At 42.3% G+C, this 24261-nt stretch overlaps 1 protein-coding gene across 1 annotated transcript in view; it reads right to left on the reverse strand.

Moving 5' to 3' along the window:
* The window catches only part of LOC117514919 (anoctamin-1-like), a 53735-nt gene extending 43365 nt beyond the window's left edge, over window positions 1-10370 (reverse strand). The window contains 4 exon segments of the mRNA XM_034175489.1: window positions 1501-1673; window positions 1854-1949; window positions 9651-9950; window positions 10133-10370. Coding sequence (XP_034031380.1) covers window positions 1501-1673; window positions 1854-1949; window positions 9651-9950; window positions 10133-10279 — 716 coding nt within the window. The 5' untranslated portion in view covers window positions 10280-10370.
* Window positions 10371-24261: the final 13891 nt, after the last annotated feature.

Raw genomic sequence — 24261 nt, forward strand, 5'->3', positions numbered from 1 at the left:
GCACGTCTGAGACTGACTCTCGTCATACAAAGCGATCAAAGGGAATAATGGGATTATTAACCATTAGATGACAAGGTAAAACCTCTTAAATCATTCAAAAGTCAGTTTTAAGCAGAAACAAGGCGATAATCGGTGAGTCGCTACTGATGCTTTGATGGCAGTGCAGTGAACGCAGCACCAGCAGTTCGTGCTGCTGCTGTGTTCTGATCGCTTCCTCCGTCTTTTATTACAAAATGATGCTGAATTTATGTGGAAATGATTGTTGTACTAAAGCTTCAGATATCTGGCGCTGAGATAGATGATGACTGGAGTTCAGTTTTAAGCAGAAATGAGGTGATAAATTGGTGAACCGCGGCTGAGACACAGAAATGACTCATGCGCAGTGGAGGCAGGATGGACCAATTTTTAGGGTGGACCGTTCGGTCTGCGACACTAGACCATTAGCTGAATCGTAACTTCAAAATTTAACCAAAAAACAAACTGAACTTTTACTTTTCTAAAATCAAACAAATAATATTTTTTAACCTGTATTTTTTCAAATATGTTTCTTGAAAAATAATAATATGCAAGTAGATATTTACCACAGGAGGAAGGCTTCCAAAATACGTTAGCTCCATCAATACAGATTTAATGTTTAATGACAGAGTTGTCATTATCCAGAATCAGGGTTAAAAGCCATGTTGTCACGGCATGCTTTGGGATGAATCACTGGACTTTCCTCGTCATGTATACAAATGTTTACATAGCCTGGCAGAATTTTTGTTTTTTTCTGGCCATTTTTCAGAGAATATGAATGATAACACAAAAACCTTTTTTTTCCACCACTCATGGTTAGTGGTTGGGTGAAGCCATTTATTGTCAAACTGTGTTTACTCTTTTTAAATCATAATGACAAGAGAAACCGCCCAAATGACCCTGATCAAAAGTTTACATAACCCTGTTCTTAACCTGTTTATGCCCAGATCTTTTTTTTAAATAAGTGGAAAAGCTGCATTAGTACCTTTGAGATTTTTTGTTGTGGGCAGTGCTATACTTTGGCAACAGTTGTTGCCAGTGGAGCAAAACGGGTTAATACCATGTGTTGCCCCCTTTAACAGCTTGGAGTCTTTTGTGGACGAGGCTCTCTGATATTAAAGCTGCCACTGAATACATCTTGGACTTTATTTACATCAATTACGAAGAAATACAAACAGTGTGGCACTCTATGGTAAATCTGCATGGAGTAGACGGTTCTGAAAAACAAACCGTGCAAGAAGGAAAAGAGTGAGGAAAGCCACCAAGACACCCAGACAGCCCAGAAGAAGTTATAGGCTTATGTGGCTGTGATTAGAGAAATTACAGAAAAAAAAGTTTTAATTTTCACAAATTATTTGATAAAACAGAGTGTTAATTGTTATATTCCACTAGATGCATGAATGGGTTGAAGTCTGCTCTCTCTGATTGCCTTGTTTTAATACTAACTTTACTGTAATGCTAATTATGTAAATTGTTAATACTCACAGGTGAAGCTTGTCTCTGATAAAAGGGTGTTTGAGAGTTTTGAAACGGACATGTGTTTGTGAGTCTCTGTGGATGTCAAAACTAGGAACGTCTGGATGAAAAACTTTGTTGATTTTAGTCACTATGGAATCCCACATCCCAGCAATGCCGGTCCGTTTCCACAATTCACACTTCTGTTGGATAAAAGCATATAGCACATATCTTGATTACATACAATCAATCACACAAAATTATTACTCACACAGCACAGACTGTATTGCATAGGTTCTGTCAACCTGATGGCTACTATTTTTATATATTTATTTATTATATATTTTTATATTTATATGTGAAAACTGCATCAAACTGCTGACCTTTTTCACAGGAACTTTGATCTTCTGAAGCTCTGCTTCTCGACTGAGTATTGGCCATGGGATGTGCACCCGAATAAAGCTAATGCCTTGTGACCTCTGCACACAAACATACACACAGATGTAAATTATGAGTACTTTGACTCAGTCTTTTGCAAAAGAATAAAATAAAATAAAAATAAATAAATAACTAGACCACCACCTCCCCAGAAATAAGGCGCAGCCGTCATTTATTTCATAATCATCATCATGTAGTAGTCAAGCAAGTATTTTATCCAATAACTAATCAAATCAAAACACTGATGTAATTAGACAGTTTTGCTCATGCTCACTGTAAAGAGAGAAATGCGACTGATCAGCCTAAAAAAGATGAGATCAAATATGTTAACAGGAAAAATACTTTAAATACTAAAACAAATTAAGTCTTAAACATGGGGAATTTAGCCTCATTTGATCAGCTGCTAATAAACGCTCAGAAATGTGACCCTGTGAGAAAAGTTGACTTCAGTGACATCAATTTTGGAACCGCTCTTGCTGTGGTCTAGAGGATTGGTCTGGTTTCTTCCTGGTTTTCTCCCTTCTTTTTGCAGATGAGGTGGTCCTGTTGGCTTCATCGGCTTGTGACCTCCAACACTCACTGGATCGGTTCACAGCTGACTGTCAAGCAGCTGGGATGAGGATCAGCACCTCTAAATCTGAGGCCATGGCTCTCAGCAAGAAACCAATGGATTGCCTACTCCTGGTAGGGAATGCAGACTTGCCCCAAGTGAATGAGTTTAAGTACCTAGGGTCTTGTTCACGAGTGAGGGGACAGTGGAGCGTGAGACTGGCCGGAGAATCGGCGCAGCAGGGGCGGTATTGCATTCGCTCTACCGTACTGACATAAATGAAACTGAGCCAAAAGGCGAAGCTCTCGATCTACTGGTCAATCTTCATTCCTACTCTCAACTATGGTCATGAGGGTTGGGTCATGACCAAAAGAACTAGATCGTGGGTACATGCGGCCGAAATGGGTTTCTTTATGAAGGTGGCTGGTGTACCCCTTTGAGATAAGGTGAGAAGCTCGGTCAACCACGAGGAGCTCGGAGTAGAGCCGCTGCTCCTTCGTGTTGAAAGGAGCCAGCTGAGGTGGTTCGGGAATCTGGTAAGGATGCCTCCTGGGCGCCTCCCTAGGGAGGTGTTCCAGGCACGTTCATCTGGGAGGTGACCCTGGGGAAGACCTAGGACTAGGTGAAGAGATTTTATCTCCGTACTGGCCTGGGAACACTTCAGAATCCCCCAGTCAGAGGTGGTCACTGTGGCACGGGAAAGGGAAGTCTGGGGTCCCCTGCTAGAACTGTTGCCCCGTGACCCGATCCCGGATAAGTGATTGAAGATGAGATGACTAACCACAAAAGCCATAATCATTTTCATATTTTTGGCTTTCCTCATCCCAACTGACCTGATTTTAAAGCTAGAACCCCAAAGAGACCCAGTAATGTCGAGCTTAGACATTACATTAAAAAAGATATTGCTTCACATCCCACTTAAATCATGCAGAAAAGTAAAATTAACTAAACTTTTTTTTTTATGACTCAACAATTAAACTTAGTCCAGGACTACAGTAAAACGAATGTCCAGAGTAATACTTATTTAAACATTTTAGTTGTTAAAATTATTATTGTCATAAGTAGTTGTGGTGGTATGGAAAATGTTTTCAAAAGTGGACCATTAATCAATGGGTGTTGTGGAAGTTAACCCCCCCCCCAAAAAAAACTCTTTTCATCTGGTTTCACCCCTGCTTTGCAGTCTCCGAGCAGGAACAATCAAGAATTTGTGTATTTATGTTGAAAGTGCAACCTGATTTGAGAGGTAAAAAGGTTTAATGGCCGCAATTTATGTCATGCCGTCCTCAGAAAGATTTTAGGTGTATTTTGGGAAGTTTGTGTTTGTTTTTAATGCATCGTGGGTCTACATCTGTTTTTAGTTTAATCACAGCAAGGACACTCAGAGCAGACTTTGAAAGAAAAGAAAAATTTAAAATTAGGTTTGTAAAACACTGAACTGCACGTTGTAGCGACGACAAACTTTAATCCCTGGTAAGACGATGTAGCCAGATCTTTTCCCTTGTCCAGAAATGGTGTCCCACTTGTATTCTTGATCTGTATTTCTCATTTAAAGTTGAAATTAAATTAGCTTGTTTTTATGTGTAGTCCATCTGGTTCACCTCACCTGCAACCCGTCTTCCAATTTTTTCAAATCATGGTCTCCGTCACATCACTACTGCATTAATCATCACTGTTAAAATAAAGCATTTGCTTTTTACAACTGCTTCACTGTATAATTGAGGCCGCTACAGTTCCCAGTGTTGCCACAACAGCTCCCTCAGACACATTTAATATTTTCAATGAAGCGAATGAAACCAGAATTTTTTGCAAATTGAAATCTGTTTTTGTGGACTTCGATGGTGAACAGGTGTGTTTTTATAACGCCCAGCAATGCCACTCATGATTTTTATTATGTTGTCCAGTGTTCTGTGGATAAATGTTTTGAGGTTGAAGTGTAAGTGTTTTGCACGTGGAATAATTGCAGCCGGTACAGCGTGAGAAATGGGCTCCAAAACAACACTTGAATCTATTCCTTTAATTCATGTGGCCAGCAAAATTAAGTGTGTTGCGCCTCACACCGGACCAGGCCCCAGCCATTTAATGGCATTACCTTACTGGATCAATGACTGTGGACGATCGGCAATCTGATCTTTACTGACCACCATGTGTTCATACAATTTAGAAGTTTTGAAAGGAGATAATACGGAGCCGGACCTGACGCAGGAGAGATTCGACATGGCTGCTGTATGCGAACACGGGAGGAGAACTCAGCGGGATGTATCTCTCAGGGTATCTACACTCAACAAAAATATAAACGCAACACTTTTGGTTTTGCTCCCATTTTGTATGAGATGAACTCAAAGATCTAAAACTTTTTCCACATACACAATATCACCATTTCCCTCAAATATTGTTCACAAACCAGTCTAAATCTGTGATAGTGAGCACTTCTCCTTTGCTGAGATAATCCATCCCACCCCACAGGTGTGCCATATCAAGATGCTGATTAGACACCATGATTAGTGCACAGGTGTGCCTTAGACTGCCCACAATAAAAGGCCACTCTGAAAGGTGCAGTTTTGTTTTATTGGGGGGGATACCAGTCAGTATCTGGTGTGACCACCATTTGCCTCATGCAGTGCAACACATCTCCATCGCATAGAGTTGATCAGGTTGACAATTGTGGCCTGTGGAATGTTGGTCCACTCCTCTTCAATGGCTGTGCGAAGTTGCTGGATATTGGCAGGAACTGGTACACGCTGTCGTATACGCCGGTCCAGAGCATCCCAAACATGCTCAATGGGTGACATGTCCGGTGAGTATGCCGGCCATGCAAGAACTGGGACATTTTCAGCTTCCAAGAATTGTGTACAGATCCTTGCAACATGGGGCCGTGCATTATCCTGCTGCAACATGAGATGATGTTCTTGGATGTATGGCACAACAATGGGCCTCAGGATCTCGTCACGGTATCTCTGTGCATTCAAAATGCCATCAATAAAATGCACCTGTGTTCTTCGTCCATAACAGACGCCTGCCCATACCATAACCCCACCGCCAACATGGGCCACTCGATCCACAACATTGACATCAGAAAACCGCTCACCCACACGACGCCACACACACTGTCTGCCATCTGCCCTGAACAGTGTGAACCGGGATTCATCCGTGAAGACAACACCTCTCCAATGTGCCAAACGCCAGCGAATGTGAGCATTTGCCCACTCAAGTCGGTTACGACGACTAACTGGAGTCAGGTCGAGACCCCGATGAGGATGACGAGCATGCAGATGAGCTTCCCTGAGACGGTTTCTGACAGTTTGTGCAGAAATTCTTTGGTTATGCAAACCGATTGTTTCAGCAGCTGTCCGAGTGGCTGGTCTCAGACGATCTTGAAGGTGAACATGATGGATGTGGAGGTCCTGGGCTGGTGTGGTTACACGTGGTCTGCGGTTGTGAGGCTGGTTGGATGTACTGCCAAATTCTCTGAAACACCTTTGGAGACGGCTTATGGTAGAGAAATGAACATTCAATACACGAGCAACAGCTCTGGTTGACATTCCTGCTGTCAGCATGCCAATTGCACGCTCCCTCAAATCTTGCAACACCTGTGGCATTGTGCTGTGTGATAAAACTGCACCTTTCAGAGTGGCCTTTTATTGAGGGCAGTCTAAGGCACACCTGTGCACTAATCATGGTGTCTAATCAGCATCTTGATATGGCACACCTGTGAGGTGGGATGGATTATCTCAGCAAAGTGCTCACTATCACAGATTTAGACTGGTTTGTGAACAATATTTGAGGGAAATGGTGATATTATGTATGTGGAAAACGTTTTAGATCTTTGAGTTCATCTCATACAAAATGGGAGCAAAACCAAAAGTGTTGCGTTTATATTTTTGTTGAGTGTATTTATTAATGCTTTGTACTTTAGTTTTCTTTTTTTCTTGAACACAAAAAGCAACTCGGATCGACTGGTGTAGGTGCAAGCATGAAACTACACTGAACAAAAATATAACACTTTTGCTTTGCTCTCATTTTTCATGAGCTGACCTCAAATGTCTCAAAATTTTCTATATACATAAAAGACCTATTTCTCTCAAATATTGTTCACAAATCTGTCTAAATCTCTGTTAGTGAACACCTCTTTGCTAATCAAGATGCTGATTAGACAGCATGATTATTGCACAGGTGTGCCTTAGGCTGGCCACAATAAATGGCCACTCTAAAATGTTCAGTTTTATCACACAGCGCAATGCCACCGATGTTGCAAGTTTTGAGGGAGCATGCAATTGATTCATTTCATTGATTCATTTCTCCACCATAAGCTGTCTTCAAAAGGGTTTCAGAGAATCTGGCAGTACATCCAACTGGCCTCACAACCACAGACCACTTGTATCCACACCAGCCCAGGACTTCCACATCCAGCATGTTCACCTCCGAGATCATCTTGAGACCAGCCACCCGGACAGCTGCTGCAACAATCGGTTTGCAAAACCCAACAATTTCTGCACAAACTGTCAGAAACTGCGCACTTGTCATCCTCTTCAGGGTCATGACCTGACTGCAGTTCGTCGCTGTAAACAACTTGATTGGCTTCTGAATGCTGATCAACTCTATGCGACACTGATGCTGATACACCAGATACTGACTGATTTTCTGACCCCCCCAGCCACAATAAAGAAAAAACTAAACATTTCAGAGTAGCCTTTTACTGTGGGCAGCCTAAAGCACACCTGTGCAATAATCATGCTGTCAAATCAGCATCTTGATTTGCCACACCTGTGAGGTGGGATGGATTATCTCAACAAAGGAGAAGTGCTCAATAACACAGATTTAGACAGATTTGTGAACACTATTTGAGAGGACTTTTGTGTATATAGAAAATGTTTTAGTTCTTTGAATTCAGCTCATGGAAAATGGGAGCAAAAACAAAAGTGTTGTTTATATTTTTGTTCAGTGCATAATTGGATGCAGGTGAGTGACCTTCACGCAGTTAAAAGTCTGTTCCAAACGTTACATAACGATTATGGATAAAAATGGCCGTGAATCCATCTTGTATTTTCTGATACCCTGTGGCTTATTGTACAGTCACTTGCCCAGTTCCGGATCATTGCCAATTCCGGATCACTGCTGTACTATTTGCACCGCCGTTTCTCGTAATCAGCACGAATAAGCTAATACTTGGTACCAATGGAAAGACTGATGTTTTGTCTACAAATGACCACAAGCTCGACCGGATCCAGCCATCCTTGTGATCAGCAGAGGAATCAAAACATCCCGGTGTCTGCGGTGTGCGCACGTTCTCACTCCCTCATTCCTGCAAGTTTGAAATTAACGATCTCTAAGACGGAGCAAAGGTGAGTTAGCCATTCAGTGTTTTTGGTTCTAGAGTGGGAAAATACTTACTTGGGTAGAAAATGTCAGTGTGTTATGTCTTGCTGTTTAATTGCTGCGCGCATTTATCTCCGACGTGAAAATTTGCCGGTTGTGGATCACTGAAGCAGCAGCCTCGTGTCAGGACTTGTGAGTCATGTGGACTTTGGGGGTCATCTCAACATCACGAATGGACATGAATGTGGGGGCTTTTACTTTTTAAGTCGGGAGAAATCACACCTCCATATTTCATTTTTTGCTCGTAAAAACGTATAACAGCGCCTCTCGAAACTAAGTACATTCTCATTTAATAAGTAGAATTTCTATCATTTTGTGTCCAAAACACATTCTCGTGCACATTGTGTATCATTCTGCATTAGAAGGGCTCCAGCCAGATGCCAGGAATGCTCCCAAAGTGACACAGTCGTGATTCAGAACCGGCAAAAGTGATCCATTTCTGGCCAAATGTTTGCACCACACATAATGTGGCTTCACACTAAGTAGAAGCTCTACTCCATCCAGACTTTTTCAGCTAAATAACACCCAAACACAACAATACACAATTAAAGGACATTCAGTTGCATTATGGCTCCGTATAGCGGGACTTTAACAAAGGTGATCCCGAACTGGGCAACCGTCTGTACCTTTATCAGCTATATCAGGGCCCGCACAAGTTAAAGACTTGGAAGAAATGTCTTATAATCTGGTATATAAATTTTCTAAACGATCATGTTGACTGGGAATTAGTGGTTAGCACTGTTGCCTCACAGGAAGAAGGTCATAGGATCGATTCCCACCTGTGGCTTTTTGTATGGAGTTTGCATGTTCTCTCTGTGTTCCTGTGGGTTGCGGCTCCCTCCCACAGCCAAAGATGTGGGTTGGGTGGATTGGAAACTTTAAACTGCCGTTTGGTGTGTATGTGGGTGTGAATGTGTTTGTTTGTCTATATGTGGCCCTGCTACAGACTGGCGTCTTGTCCAGGGTGTACCCCGCCTTACACCCTGTGACTGTTGGGATCGGCTCCAACCCTGTGACCCTTAATTGGAGTAAACGGTTGAAGATGAGTCTGAGTGAGTGCTGACTACAGTGAAATATGCCCTTTAAACTCACTACAAAGAACTGCACTAAAAGCTCCTGCCAGTACTTTGTACAACAACATCAAGGGCAATTTTAAAAATGCCTCTCAACATTTTGAAACAAGTCTTAAAACAATTGTTCAACCGTGTTCCATAAGTTTCCAAGTATCAAAACTGCTATCTTCAGATGCTGCGTGTGATGTCCAAAGACAATACAGCACTTGGTGCATAAGCATGTGCTCAGTACTCTCGTGCACAATATTTTAAGGAATAAAACAATTTCTCAAGTCAGAAAAAAATGATTAATGCACTTACCATTTTTAGTCTTTCGACACAGAGTAATCATAATCACATTTAATCACAGACACAAATACACAACAAGTAAGTAACTACCAATCACACTATTGTGCCAACAGATACTTGAGAGCAGTGGCTAACTGTAATAAACCCCTATAATCTGGATTTTGGCTTCAAACTCAGGTACTTATGAACAAATTTACACATTTAAATTCAAATCAACACAATGCAAAACACTGTACACAATAACTACTTAACATGTGCACTGCAATTATATAAGTAATGCTGACACGTTATCTCTTTGATTAGTGAAAGGCATCACCCCTGTCCTTAAGGGACAGCCCGAGTCTTATCCTAAACCTTCTAGGCAGCCATCCAGTCACAGGATTTGTAGTGGCATCACTTAAGGTTCGTCCTGACTCGTGTACAGGCCTGTATACAGCACAGAACAAACACGTACATACCTCTTTATCACGCTCTATCTGGAGTCCAGCTTCCAGTAGCCCAGCTTCAAATTCTTCCCTCATAGCAGCCTTTTCCTCATGAGACAACTTGGAGTCCTCAGAATCTCCTGCAGCCAAACCTGCCTCCCCCGACTCTGCTTCCATTTCCACTCGATTTGGTAATTGTAAACTTCCATTGGATATAATGGAGAGGCGTGCTTTGGAGGCTTGTCGTTTTTTGTATTTGTAGCAAAGAACATAATCCACCTTTCTCCTAGCATCAGCAAAATACAGCCCAGGACCAAGCTCTATACCAGACTCCTACACAAACACAGACTTGGTAATACAGGCTGGCACATTGTGAATTTTTGTGAAAACGTGTGGTGTGAAAGCATGATAATCAGGAAAGGTTACAGACATGTAGGTAGATATCTGATATAAACAGCTGTAGTGTATCATAAATCAAGATATGAGTGTAAGCATTCTGTGTGATTAGAACATACCGGAGGTGGAGGCTCTTCTTTGTCTGCGAGGTTGATAGGAACCCCGTTGGCTGCATCGATCCCAAGCCCCGACAGCGATTTGGCCAATGAAACAAGTTTTGCCGAGTGAATGGATGATGACTCACTCATGGCTGTGGTGACAGGCATACCTTCTTTTCCGTTTCATCCCTCTGTTGGTACATGGAGAAAATGGTAGTCCTAAGAATCAACAAGTTGGGAACTCTGGACAGTTCACCATGTGTGAACAGATGTGAACCGCAAGAGCCTGGTCTGCTTGAGGTTTCTTCCTTATAGGGAGTTTTTCCTCAACATAGTTGCCTAGTGCTTGCTCTGGGGGTTGGTTGGTAAGGTTAGTCTTTACTTGCGTAAAGTGCCTTGATTTGACTTTGTGATCTGGTACTATATAAGTATAAGTGAATAGTATATTGATGTGTATGTCTGTGTGTCGACATGTAGTAGTGAATTTGTATTTATGTAAATACGAGGTATCTTATAAAACTAACCGGCAGTTTTATAAAAAAAAAAAAAAACCTATATGGATTTGAATGACGTGATTACACCAATCATGCTTGAACCCTCGTGCGCATGCGTGAGTTTTTTCACGCGTGTCGGTGATGTCATTTCCCTGTGGGCAGGCTTTGAGTGAGCACTGGTCCAGCCCTCTTGGCTGAATTCCTTTGTTTGAGACGCTGCTCGAGACGGCGCGCGTTGCTTTATCAAACTTTTTTCAGGACCTGTGAGGGATACCCGAGTGGACACTATTCAAGAAATTCAGCTGGTTTTCGGTGAAAAGTTTAACGGCTGATGAGATTATGGGGTGTTTCTGTCGCTTTAAGGACTTCCCACAGAGCGGGATGTTGCACAGCGCTTCCAGGCGATGTCGTCTGGCTGTTTCGAGCTGAAATCATCCTAATTTAAGGCTCTGTTGACCCAGGACGTTGTGAGAGAACAGAGAAGATACAGAAGAGGCCGGCATGAGGAGTTTATGCGGACATTCCACTGTTAAAGGTAATTTTGTAATGAAAGAACGTGCGCACAAATTCGCCGAGTCGTTTCCGTGACGATGCCGCAAATCTGTGTGTGCCGCGTCAGGAAAAACACCTCCATGTTGAAAACCATTTGTAAAATTCAGGCGGCTTTTGATGGCTTTCAACAAGTGAGTAACTGAGAAATTGTTTAACAGTTGGGCATGTTCCAACTTGCCCGTTAAGTTTTCCAACAGAGGTGTTTTTCCTGTCGCGACCCCCCGCGGTCGGGTGCGGCCCGACATGCGACTCTGCCCGCACGTTCTTTCATTACAAAATGACCTTTAACAGTGGAATGTCCGAATAAACTCCTCATGCCGACTTCTTCTGAAAGTTCTCTGATGACTTACTGGGTGAACAGAGCCTGAAATGTGGAAGTTTTCAACTTGAAAAAGCGAGATGACGCTGCCTCAGAGTGCAGATCGCCGTCAGGCGCCGTGGGCCGTCGTTAAAGCGACACTACCAGGCCAAAATCTATCAGCCGTTAAAATTTTCAACGAAGACCAGCTGAATTTATCGAATGGTGTCCACTCAGTTGTGCATACAGTTTTTGAAAAAAATTTTATTAAACAAAGCAGCAGTCTGAGCCATTCCTAAACAATGAAAAAAACAAAACAAAAAAAAAACGATGAGAGGGTGGGCGACTCCTCACTCAAAGACTGCCCACAGGCGAATGACGTAACCGACAGGCGTGAAAAAACTCTTGCATGCCCACGAGGGTTCAAGCATGTCTGATGTAATCACACGTGATTCAAATCCATATGGTTTTTGAAAAAAATATTAGAATTGATGGACTTGTACTAGCAGGGGTGGGCGCTAATAAGCTTTGCTTCAGCCCACACCCTTTCGGACTCACTAGTTTTGTTTATGCTTTGTGGAATTGTTCATTTTTTTCTATTTTAATATTTTGTGTGCCGAATAAACTGTCACTTTGTCATGTGCTCTCATGAATACTGCAGCAATCTCTGTTGTTCTGGCAGCAATAGTCAGCATAAGCAATGAGAAATCTGTAATAACATGCAAAGAACTGTTGCATATCATTTCAAGTGTTAGAGCATAGCCTGCAAAAAAGGCATTCAGCTCATTCTGCAGGGATTTTATTATTTTTATGAGGTGGTTTGTAAGAGCAGTTCTGTGATTATTTTACTCTCAACACACATTTGGTAAAACCACTTCTACACAGATGTGGGGTTTATCCAGCGGTCCTTGTGCGGTCATGAAATTGCATCAAACATCACATGATGCCAAAGAGGCACCTAGCTACTGCCAAGACCTTACAATGTCCTCTCCGCATCCTCTAACAACGCACCATGATTGCAATGGTCGCAGTAAAGTATGAAGCTGCACCTGATTTCCGCAGAAGAGTCGCCAAGCCCAGAAGTGCACAAATACCACACAAAAACACCACAAAGAGTATCTCATGGCCGCCCAACAAGCGTGCAAAGACCACGGCATTGTTCGCTGTGGCAACAGTAGATCCTTCAGTGAAACATGACCGGAGTGATGCGAGTTTGGATGTGAACTCAAAAACAAAACAAAAAAAAAAAGTAATATCGTTTCAATATCACAGCCAATAGGCACGTAATGATCAGGGCTGTGTGCTGTGATTTTTAAGAATAAAGCTCATTTTATAAAGTGCTGTTATAAAGTGCAAAATGAGTTCCTTGTCAGCTGATGTCGGCGGAGTTCAGTAGAAACTTTTATGCATGTTGAAATCAGAACAGATCAGGTGGAGAGATTTGTCTTCTACTTTTCCAGAGGCTGATGGTTCATTCTGGGCTTCTCGAAGCTCCGGTGTCAATTCAACACAAGCAGACATGGAGTTCAACTGTCACCGAAAGGACACGACTGACAAGTAATCTCAATCTCCAATACTGTTATGATGTTGTACGTGCACATTCAGTTTGGATTATGCGTGTGTGCAGGTTTTTTCCACCACTCCCTTGCGCCCGACACGCCTCACGTGGAACATTTTAATATATAAGTACATTAAGTTCATTGCGGACTCACCACAGTTTTGTCCTTTTTTCCATGAATTGTATAATCCAGAGTTTGACTCACTGAACGCCATGTGAAGAAGACAAAAAGTGAGTTTTCTGAAGAGGACAACAGTCACGTTACTGGTTTTTAATAAGTCTGTTTTTATTTTTCAGGGTCAGTTTTTTCCAGCCATAGAAAACACATGCACATGTGTGCATCCACACAAGATAAATCAAGACTGATGAACAAGAAAAATTAACCATTTAATCTCTCCCCCTAAAAAAAAAAAAAAAAAAAGGAAATAAGAGGCAAAAGTACAAAATCCAGCATATATGTCAAAAAAGCGGAAGATCTCCATGGAAATGTGACATCATCTGTAGTGCACAAACTCCACGGGACACACCAACATGCACAACGGCCACTGAACTGATTACACAGAAAGGTGTTTTCGTATCACCTCTGGAGATGGGGCACATTTAAAGCCACATGACAGACACACAAGTGTCACCGTCCTGTATAAGGGGGCCGAAATGAAGTCCAGTATCATAATTTGAGACCTTTATTGAAGTTCAAGAGCATTCTCAGAGGCTTCAATCTGAAGGAGGAATCAATTAAAGATGAAAAAAAAATATGAAATGAAAAAGAAGACACTTCATTCTGCTTCAAGTCTAAATTATTTTGAAGACCAGTGATGAGATCAGGTCATATTTGTCACACAAAGAAAATTAGTAATCATATGCAAAAAAATGGAGGAGGATTGTTTTTCATTCAAACTGGGATGTTGCTTATGTACTGAAAAATGACGACACAAAACACTCCCCACACAAGAAATGGAAAAAGAAATATTTTTTTAATCAAACTGCATCACAGAAAAATAAGCATCTGCCCAGAGTAGGTACAGTGCATTTGCAAAGTATTCACATCACTCCACTTTTGCTATGCCACAGCCTTCTGTAATTGAATGACTCCATTTTGGCATTAAAATGGAGTCATTCATTTTTTAACTCAAAATTCTACTTACAACACCCCATAATGACAACATGAAAGTTTTTTTTCTCAAAATTTATTAAAAATAAAAAAACGAAGAAAACATGTACATAAGTATTCACTCAACACTTTGTTGATGCATCTTTGGCAGCAATTACAGCCTCAAGTCTTCTTGAATATAATGCTACAAGCTTTGTGCACCTATCTTTGGGCAGTTTTGCCCATTCCTCTTTGCAGCACCTCTCAAGCTCCATCAGGTTGTATGGGGAGCATCAGTGCACAGCCATTTTCAGATCTCTCCAGAGATATTCATGTCTGGACTCTGGCTGGGTCACTCAAGGACATTCACAGAGTTGTCCAGATATCTTGGCTGTGTACTTAGGGTCATTGTCGTGCTGAAAGATGAACCCTCCCTCAGTCTGAGGTCAAGCGCGCTCTGGAGCAGGTTTTCATCCAGAATGTCTCTGTACATTGCTGCATTCATATTTCTCTTAATTCTGAGTAGTCTCCAAGTTCCTGCCACTGAAAATCGTCCCCACAGCATGATGCTGCCACCACCATGCTTCACTGTCAGGATGGTGCCTGGTTTCCTCCAAACACAATGTCTGGCATTCACGCCAAAGAGCTCAATCTTTGTTTAATCAGATTAGAGAATTTTGTTTCTCGTTGTCTGAGAGTCCTTCAGGTGCCTTTCAGCAAACTCCAGTTGGGCTGCCATGTGCCTTTTACTAAGGAGTAGCTTCTGTCTGGCCACTATACCATACAGGCCTGACTGGTGGGTTGATGCAGAGATAGTTATCCTTCTGGAAGGTTCTCCTCTCTCCACAGAGGAATGCTGGAGCTCTGGCAGAGTGACCACCAAGTTATTGGTCACATCCTTGATTAAGCCCCTTCTAATCGCTTACTTTAGACGGGCAGGCAGCTCTTGGAAGAGTCCTGGTGGATCCAAACTTCTTCCACTTACAGATGATGGAGGCCACTGTGCTCATTGGTACCTTCAAAGCAGCAGAAATGTTCCTGTCCCACTCCCCAGACTTGTTCCTTGAAACAATCCTGTCTCCGAGGTCTACAGACAATTCCTTTGACTTCATGCTTGGTTTGTGCTCTGACATGTACTGTCAACTGTGGGACCTTATATGTAGGCAGGTGTGTGCCTTTCCAAATCATGTCCAATCAACTGAATTTACTTCAGGTGGACTCCAATTAAACTGTAGAAACATCTCAAAGATGATCAGTGTAAACAGGTAATCTAGAACTGAGCTTATGCACATCATTTATGAGAGGATAACTCAACTGTTCTAGACTAGTGTGACCCCAATGAACAATTTGGGATATGTGCCAAAATCTCTATCCATGACAAACAGCCCAAAAATGACCACGTCCTTTTTCGTCCAGAGTCTTACTTCAAATATAGCTGTATTTTCTAAACTGCAGTACCTACAGATTTCCCAAGGTACTCAATATGCTTAGAATGACCAGTATGTGTTTAGAAGAGCCATAGAAGAGTGCAAACTTTCTAAATTTTAAGAGAAAACCGCAAGAAAACATTAAGTCAAATGACCTACATACAGTCCAGAATCGCCATATATTTATTAACTTAAACTTTCTGGGCTCTTGGCTGTTTCCCTGATAATCTTTAAAACATTTAACATCTCTAGATACTGCTGTCTGCTAAAGAAAAAAAGTTTTGTTTAGTATTTTTCACTTTAAAATCAATATCGCATTGATAACAGTATGATTAAACATAAAAAATTATATTTGGCAAAGTCTCTTAAAATATCAAAATAGAAATTTTACATTTTTCTATGACACTCCGAAATAGGGCTACCATGACGAGTCAACTAGTCACGACTACGTCGACCCTTTGAAACCGTTAACTAATTTCGTAGTCGAGTCATTTGCTTTGAACCTTGAACCAATGAAGCAGTGCTTCGATCCGCTGCTTCATTGAATCTTTGTTTCGCTCCTCTTCAGAAGTGGCAACTCCGCTTCTTAACCCCTCTCAAAGCCATTAAAATATGTCAATTGTGAGTCACTTTTGTGTGGATTAAAGTGACTAACTGGGACTCCTGTCTTGTTGCGAGAAAAAAAACGAGAATCGTCCTCAGTTCCACTGCTCCAAACGCTGCACCGCCGAGTCAAGTTAGAAAGAGACCCGCTCGGAATTAATAACTTCAAAACAAATCGTTTAAATCAAACGACAGCTCTTTCCAAATGTTCACTGTAAAAAGGAAAACTTAAAATTGTTGGCCTGAAAAGGTTTTTTGGTCACATAAACAAATCGTTTTATTGTGTGGCAAACAACATCAAAGTAGTTATCTCAACTACCTGTAATAAGTTTGCTGTGTTATGTTGGTCTCATTTCAAAAGTTAGGCTGGCAAAACTTAAAACTATAGGTTTGAGGCTATGAATGAATTATTTGGGTTTGCTTTCGCAAAGAACGGGGTTTCCAACTCAAATCTGCAGGGGTCTGTTTTTCTGCCATTTTTCCTGTACACTTGTCCTGCCTGGATTTTTATTTGAGTATTGTCTTGGAACTCTAGCTTTGCAGTTGGTAACTGATTTTGAAAACCAGGCTGTTGGCACTGACTGTCAAGTGTGTTGTGTAACTTTGTCAATGTAACTCCTTCATCTGCTCTTGGTCTGCCCTGAGATTTTGAAGCATTCAAGTTGAAGTCATTTCCACCAGTTTTAAAATATTACAACAGCAACATTTTATTATAAACTTGCTTTTGTATGGAACAAATAAGCATATTATTTGGAAATTTCTCTCAATTCACATAAACTGAGACTGAGTGAGACTGTATGATACAGAAAAGTGTTTACAATTGAACAGTTCAGGTTAACAAACATTTGAACTGACTTGGTTTTGTTTATCTGTGTGACACACATGTTGACAAAATGAGTCTTAGTATGTAGAAGTCAAAACTTGAAGTCTTAATACATATGAATGGTATATTTTTTGAACAAAAAATAATACATTTGCACATCTTCTATTTTTCAGAATTCTTAGTTTGTAGAGCTTGGAGCCAGTCTGCTCTGTGTAAAAGCCTGATCCCGTCAGATCTCAGAAGCTAAGCAGTGCGGCATCTGGTTAGTACTTGGATGGGAGACCTCTTTGGAACACTGGTGGCTGTGTGTGTTTGCGGGAGCAGCTGAATGGACGACGACAACTTAGTTTGTAGAACTTGAAATTTGAAGTTATACATATGAAAGGTAAATTTTATGAACAAAATTAAGTTGGCACAGCTTTCCTTTATCTGAATTCTTTGTGTGTGCAGCTCAAAAATTTAAGTTACATTACACATGAATAATAAGTTATTTCAACAAAAATTTGTTTGTTCAAACTTAAGATTTTTAGTTGGCCTCAAAACCCAAAAATCCAGTGGAGACTGTTGCCTTGAAATTTTAAATTGACACAACTTTTTGGTTTTTACAGTGTTGAAATACAAACAATAAACTGTAAAATCAAAATTTTTTTTCCTCCCAAAATGAGATGTCCTGGCTGACATGCAGCAGCCCAAGACTGTATGTCTAGCAGCTGTCTGAGTTCAGCTCAGATGTATGGAGAGACATCCATGCCGTTAATGTTTGAAAAGAAAATGGTTTTGACAACTGCGATAAGCTGCCATTTACGTATGATCTGACTAGTCGACTAATTGCAAAAATAATCGTTCGCTAGTAACTTTCAAAATTGTCGTTTGTGGCAGCTCTACTCCGAAACATATACTGGTCATTCTAAACATTTTGAATACCTTGGAAAATCTATAGCTGCTGCAATTTAGAAAATACAGCTGTAACACTTGAGACAAAAAAAGGGCATGGTCAATTTTGGGCTGTTCATCTAGGATAGAGATTTTGGCACATATCCCAAGTTGTTCACTGGGGTCATTAGTCTAAAACAGTTGAGTTATCCTCTCCTAAATGATGTGCATACATGTCTCAGCTAAGGGTGCACCTGAGCTCAATTTTGAGCCTCATAGGAGAGGCTGTAAATTACTTATGTACATGTGATTTTTAATTTTTTTGAATAAATTTGAAAAAATCTAAAAACTTTTTTCACATTGGCATTATGGGGTATTGTGTGTAGAGTTTTGAGAAAAAAAAACATTAATTTCATCCATTTTGGAATAAGGCTGTAACATAAAATGTGGAAAAAGTGAAGGACTGGAATACTTTCTGGATGTAGTGTATTTTCCGAAATCACCAGTACTTACGAGCCACTTTATAAATGTACAAAGGTTTAGCTAATAAAGTATCTGATGAGTTAAGGCTACCGACACTGAGCTGAAATTAATACTATTTCTTAATGACACTTGTTATCAAGTCAGGTCTGAGAGCTTGCACTGGTCACGCTTTTAGCCAAATCCACCACAAGTCGAAACTGCCCGGGGTCCTGGACGGCAACAGTCCAAGCAGACAAATGATCTATTTCCACCTCTTCAAATGAGTTACCATCTATGTGCCACAGCCAGGTGAAATGTGAGTGTCCCCTTGGTGTTCTCCAGCCACTTGGGTCCTCAGTCTCCCTTAAGCTGCGTTCACACTGGGCGTGACGCGAGCGACTGCAGCCACAGGTTGCCATGTAATCCCTATGTAAGGACGCGTTTTGGTGCCAAACCGCGCAGTGTGACGCGATAGAGGCGAGTGAAGCGATTTTGAGTGTTTTGCGCGTTGGTGGCGCGATATTGCATCGCCTCACGTCGCGCTGCCCTCCTCCCCAAGTTAAAAAATCTGAACTTTTTCGTCTCGTCGCGATGACCAATCAGGGCCAATATGTAGTGACGTGGAGATGTCTGGAGTTTGACTGAAGATGTGAACATGTCCTGTATCTGGTAGCAGCCTGTGAGCAGGACTTGTCTCTTTTGTCTTTTATTTCACAATCATGACAGAGCTGTTGGCGCTAACAGCAGCACCACAGCAGCGGGGAGCGGAGTTTCTTTTTATTTTACGTGCACACGAGCGAATCGTCCTGGAGATTATTTTACTTATTAACTACACACCTGTATAAAGCAAATGGTGACTGGTTTCTAAACACAATTATGACAGTTTTTGGAGCGAGCAGCAGCCCTACTTGCAGCATCGAGAGTGGAGCTTTTTCCTTTTCTATTACGTGCACGCGCGAGCGAATCTATAGAGAACATTTTATTAACTAACTACACAGATGTGACTGGTTTCTAAACACAATTATGACAGTTTTTGGAGCGAGCAGCAGCCCTACTTGCAGCAGCGGGAGCGGAGCTTTTGCCTTTTCTTTTACGTGCCCGCGCGAGCGAATCGTCTGTAGAGAACATTTTATTAATTAACTACACAGATGTGACTGGTTTCTAAACACAATTATGACAGACTTTTTTGGGGGAAAAGCCAGCTGCAGCAAGCAGCTGAGTTTTTTTTTTTTTTAAATTGTTTACATGTGCGCATGCGAACGGGACAGTTGGTCCTCAAACTGGGTCCCGCAGAGGTGGAAGGACCGCTGAAAGCGGCCGTCACCCAGATACAGCTCCTGCAGCAAATAATGATACGCTCTGTATTGGGAGCTTTTCACAACAACTCGCTCCATGTGATCAAGGTCCGTCATGTTAGCTTGACTGACAACCGGAGCCGAGCGAGCGGAATGGAAGCTCTCCTATTTGATGACGCACCGGGGTGAATTTTCGCAGCGAAAGTCCACCCAAGCAGAGCGACACAATGGGCAAAGGAGGCGCGTCCGGTCGCTGGCGACCCACATGAATTTGTAAGCGTCTGATCCGCGGCCCGGTGTGAACGCAGCATAAGAGTTCATCTGACACAAGTCATTCAGTGGTACCCAAGGATCCTCCAAAGAGAGCTAGTTCCTAAGACATGTAGTCCATATCTCACAACTATACAGTAACACAGGAAGCACTAAGAAACTAACAACTTCCCTGCAAAACTGTAGACATTGCCAAACACCTCTGTTCAGTGCCCTCATGACTTCAAAAGGTCTTCCCAGGTGTCTCTTCCTTGTTGTTCTCAAAGGCAGAGGACCACAGACATGAATGTCACTGCTGAGATAAATGAATGTCTCCTGGTTCAACACGTTCACCCCACACAGAAACCGTTGTATGGGGCGAGTCAAGGTATGCATTTAAAACCTAGATCATAGTCTTTATCCAAGACAATAATAAATCCAGAGAGACAGAATTTTTACAAGAGCTGCAATCAACACCTAAGCTTCTGGATTTCATTACACTACCAAAACCCAGTCCATTCAAGCAGTGACCAGTGTAGGAGCAGGAACACAGTGTTCGATTTAAAGCACATCCTCCACTGAAAAAACTGCAACAAATATAAAAGAATGCACATTTTACATACACATAGCATCGTGGGGGTGCAGAATGAATGGTATGAAAAGTCAACCAGTATGGATTCTCAGTTGTCACTGCAAGAGCAATGCACAGAGCTTAGCTCCATCACTGACTGCAGAGAGCACATTTAAGTGACAGCAAGTGAAAAATGACTCAGAATCTGGCCCTCTTTTGTACAACCCAAATTCCAATGAAGATGGGACGTTGTGTAAATGTACTGTATTTTCCAGAGTATAAGTCGCACCAGCCACTTTATCCATCCATCCATCCATTTTCTTCCGCTTTATCCGGAGTCGGGTCGCGGGGGCAGCAGCTCAAGCAAAGCTGCCCAGACCTCCCGATCCACACACACCTCCTCCAGCTCCTCCGGGGGAACCCCAAGGCGTAGATGTAGTCCCTCCAGCGTGTCCTGGGTCTTCCCCGGGGCCTCCTCCCAGTGGGACATGCCCGGAACACCTCTCCAGCGACGCGTTCAGGGGGCATCCGGAAAAGATGCCCGAGCCACCCTCAACTGAACTCAACCGATAAGTAAGTCGCACGGACATTACAGTATGTTAACTTAAGTAGACCTGCATTGAAATAAATGTGGTCAGATTTCAGAAAGAAATAGCTGATATGTATTTATAAGACCCTTGTGAATGCAGTAAAGTAAATCTGTAAGCCCAAATTTATAATTCAGCGGAGAAATCATTTAAAAATGACAAATTTGCAGCTAAAATTTAGCCCTCCGCGAAAACAGTTTGTACGTCCGGATCATTTCCATGACGTCAGGGACAAGATGACGCGCTCCCGCCTTCAGTCCGATCCCGCATTGAAATTGATTTTATCTGTTAGTAATGTACTGTTATACACATCCTGGTTTCAACATCCAAAGGTAAGCTGCAATGAATGCGAGATACAGCTCTGCACGCTCAGATCAGCGGCGACATCGACAGCAGGCGCCATTCTTCCCCGACGCCTCTCTCTCTCTGCCTCCGATGCGCTTACCGAGTGCATGCGCTCGTTAAATGCCACCGCGGGCCACTCACACCCCCGTGTCTGCTGTGCAGCTGCAGACACGGCTCTGTCTATTGAATGGAGGTGCAGCCAACTTGGCACAAGTCCAGAGACTACGCTCGCCGTTTTGATGCGGAGCGCCCAGTGACACCTGTTGCTCGCAAGGGCAGACTTCTTGCGGCAAAATCCCCAGTGCCGCACGTCTCGGTAATCAGAGCCGCGTGGCCGCTGAGAGAGGTTTATATCTTTTTAATGACTTGAATTCTTTGCGGGTCCCGCATCCGTACCCCTCGACAGTAACACCAGAGGCGAAAGACAGTAGATTTTCAATGCGACACCACTCAGTCAAACGGGCATATGAAAAAGTCCCCAAAAATAATTTAAGCACAAATAAAAGAAAGGTGTACTCACCAAGCGTACCGCAAGACATTATGAAGTTTTAAAAGAGTAGATCCTTCCGTATAAGACAATAAAAAGGTGCAGATGCAAACTGACGTAAATCCACGAATTACAGTTGGCGCGCGCAATGCATGCTGGGATAGGGTCTTCTCCCTGACGTCTCGGCAGCGTCCCGGATGTGCTGACAGTTTTGCGGAGGGCTAAATTTTAGCTGTAAATTTCTCATTTTTAAATGAAGATTTCTACGTTGAATGACAGATCTGGGCTTGCAGATTTACTTTACTACATTCACAAGGATCTTATGTGTAAATATAAGTCATTCTTTGGTCCAAAGATCTGACTGCATTTATTTCAATGCAGGTCTACTTTAACATGAAAAGTTCAGATGATAATATTGTGACAGCTACCGTTTTCGGACGCATATTTCACCAGTCGCAACTTGCAATCTGCAGAGTATGATTTTCCTTTTTGGTGGCATTTTTTCAGGCCTTCGTTGTCTTGTTAAGTTATCAGTAATGTTGAAATTTTATTTTCTATGGTAGTCAGAAGTCGCTAGGAACGAGTCACACAGCCTTGAGCGCCCTATTCGAGTGAGCTGCTTTTCCTATGGATATATTTGATAGTTTGCGGACCACACTGTGAGCGGAATTATAACCCGCACCATCGCTGAATGGTTCTTTTCTAACATATGACCCACTGTGGACCATAGTACACACCAGGTGTCAGCTGCCGATGTTCGTACAACACCTACCTGTGCAGCTCAACCCCCCCCCCCCGGGGTGTCGACGCCAGCTCCTTCCAAGTGCAGACGCTAATCCTCCGCCGTGCTCCCACGCAGCTCTCAGCGTCAACTTAAACACTCTGCTCACACTGATATCCAAGGGTTGAAGCCGTTTTGTTAGCCCTCCCCGAATAACAGCAAGCACCGTGTTCGTCTGCTTCACACGCTGTTTCACAATCTGTTTCACAATCACTGTCTGGGTGAGGTGAGGAATACGCGTCCAATGTTCTGTTCTCGGATTGGTTATCGCGACCAGTGTGACCTATAGGGCGGCCGCCATACTACAGTGCCCATGATGCATTGCATTTCCGTTTCCGGTGGCCATTTTAAAACATAGAGCAACTCTGTCACGTAAAATATTTTATTACGGTAAATTAATTGAGAATCTACCAGTATATTTTTCACTTATAAGTCACTCTGGAGTATAGGTCGCACACCCAGCCAAAACACGTAAAAGAGTGCGACTTATAGTCTGAAAAATACGGTAAATAAAAACAGAATACAATGATTTGCAAAGCCTCTTGAACCTATATTCAACTGAATACACCACAAAGATATATAATGTTCAAACCAATAAACTTTATTGTTTTTGTGCAAATATTTGCTCATTCTCAAATGGATGCCTGCAAAACATTTCAAAAAAAGCTGGGACAGTGGTATGTTTACCACTGTGTTACATCACCTTTCCTTCTAACAACACTCTATAAGCATTTGGGAACTGATGACACTAAGTGTTGAAGTTTTGCAGGTGGAATTCTTTCCCATTCTTGCTTGATGTACGACTTCAGTTCAACAGTCCGGGGTCTCTGTTGTCGTATTTTGCACTTCATAACTTGCCACACATTTTCAATGGGCGACAGGTCTGGACTGCAGGCAGGCCAGTCTAGTACCCGCACTCTTTTGCTACGAAGCCACGCTGTTGTAACACGTGCAGAATGTGGCTTGGCATTGTCTTGCTGAAATAAGCAGGGACGTCCCTGAAAAAGACATTGCTTGGATGGCAGCATGTGTTGCTCCAAAACCTGGCTGTACCTTTCAGCATTGATGGTGCCACCACAGATGTGTAAGTTGCCCTTACCAAAAAGTAGCATATGCAGGTATGTTTCAAGTATACTTCTAGTTTACTTTTATATACTTATAAGTACTATTTTTTTGGTAAGGGTGCCCATGTCATGGGCACTAACACACCCCCATACCATCACAGATGCTGGCTTTTGAGCTTTGCGCTGGTAACAATCTGGATGGTCTTTTTCCTCTTGTCCAGAGTACACGACGTCCATGATTTCCAAAAACAATTTAAAATGTGGACTCATCAGACCACAGCATACTTTTCCACTTTGCGTCTGTCCATTTCAAATGAGCTCAGGCCCAGAGAAGGCAGCTGCGTTTCTGGATGTTGCTGATGTATGGCTTTCACTTTGAATGGTACTGTTTTAATTTGCACTTGTAGATGCAGCGACGAACTGTGTTAACTGACAATGGTTTTCTGAAGTGTTCCTGAGCCCACGTGGTAAGACACAATGATGCTGGTTTTTAAAGCAGTGCCGTCTGAGGGATTGAAGGTCACGGACATTCAATGTTGGTTTTCGACCTTGCCGCTTATGTGTAGAAAGTTCTTCAGATTCTCTGAATTT

This window comes from Thalassophryne amazonica, chromosome 8, assembly GCF_902500255.1.
Source record: "Thalassophryne amazonica chromosome 8, fThaAma1.1, whole genome shotgun sequence".
In the NCBI taxonomy this organism is placed as follows: domain Eukaryota; kingdom Metazoa; phylum Chordata; class Actinopteri; order Batrachoidiformes; family Batrachoididae; genus Thalassophryne; species Thalassophryne amazonica.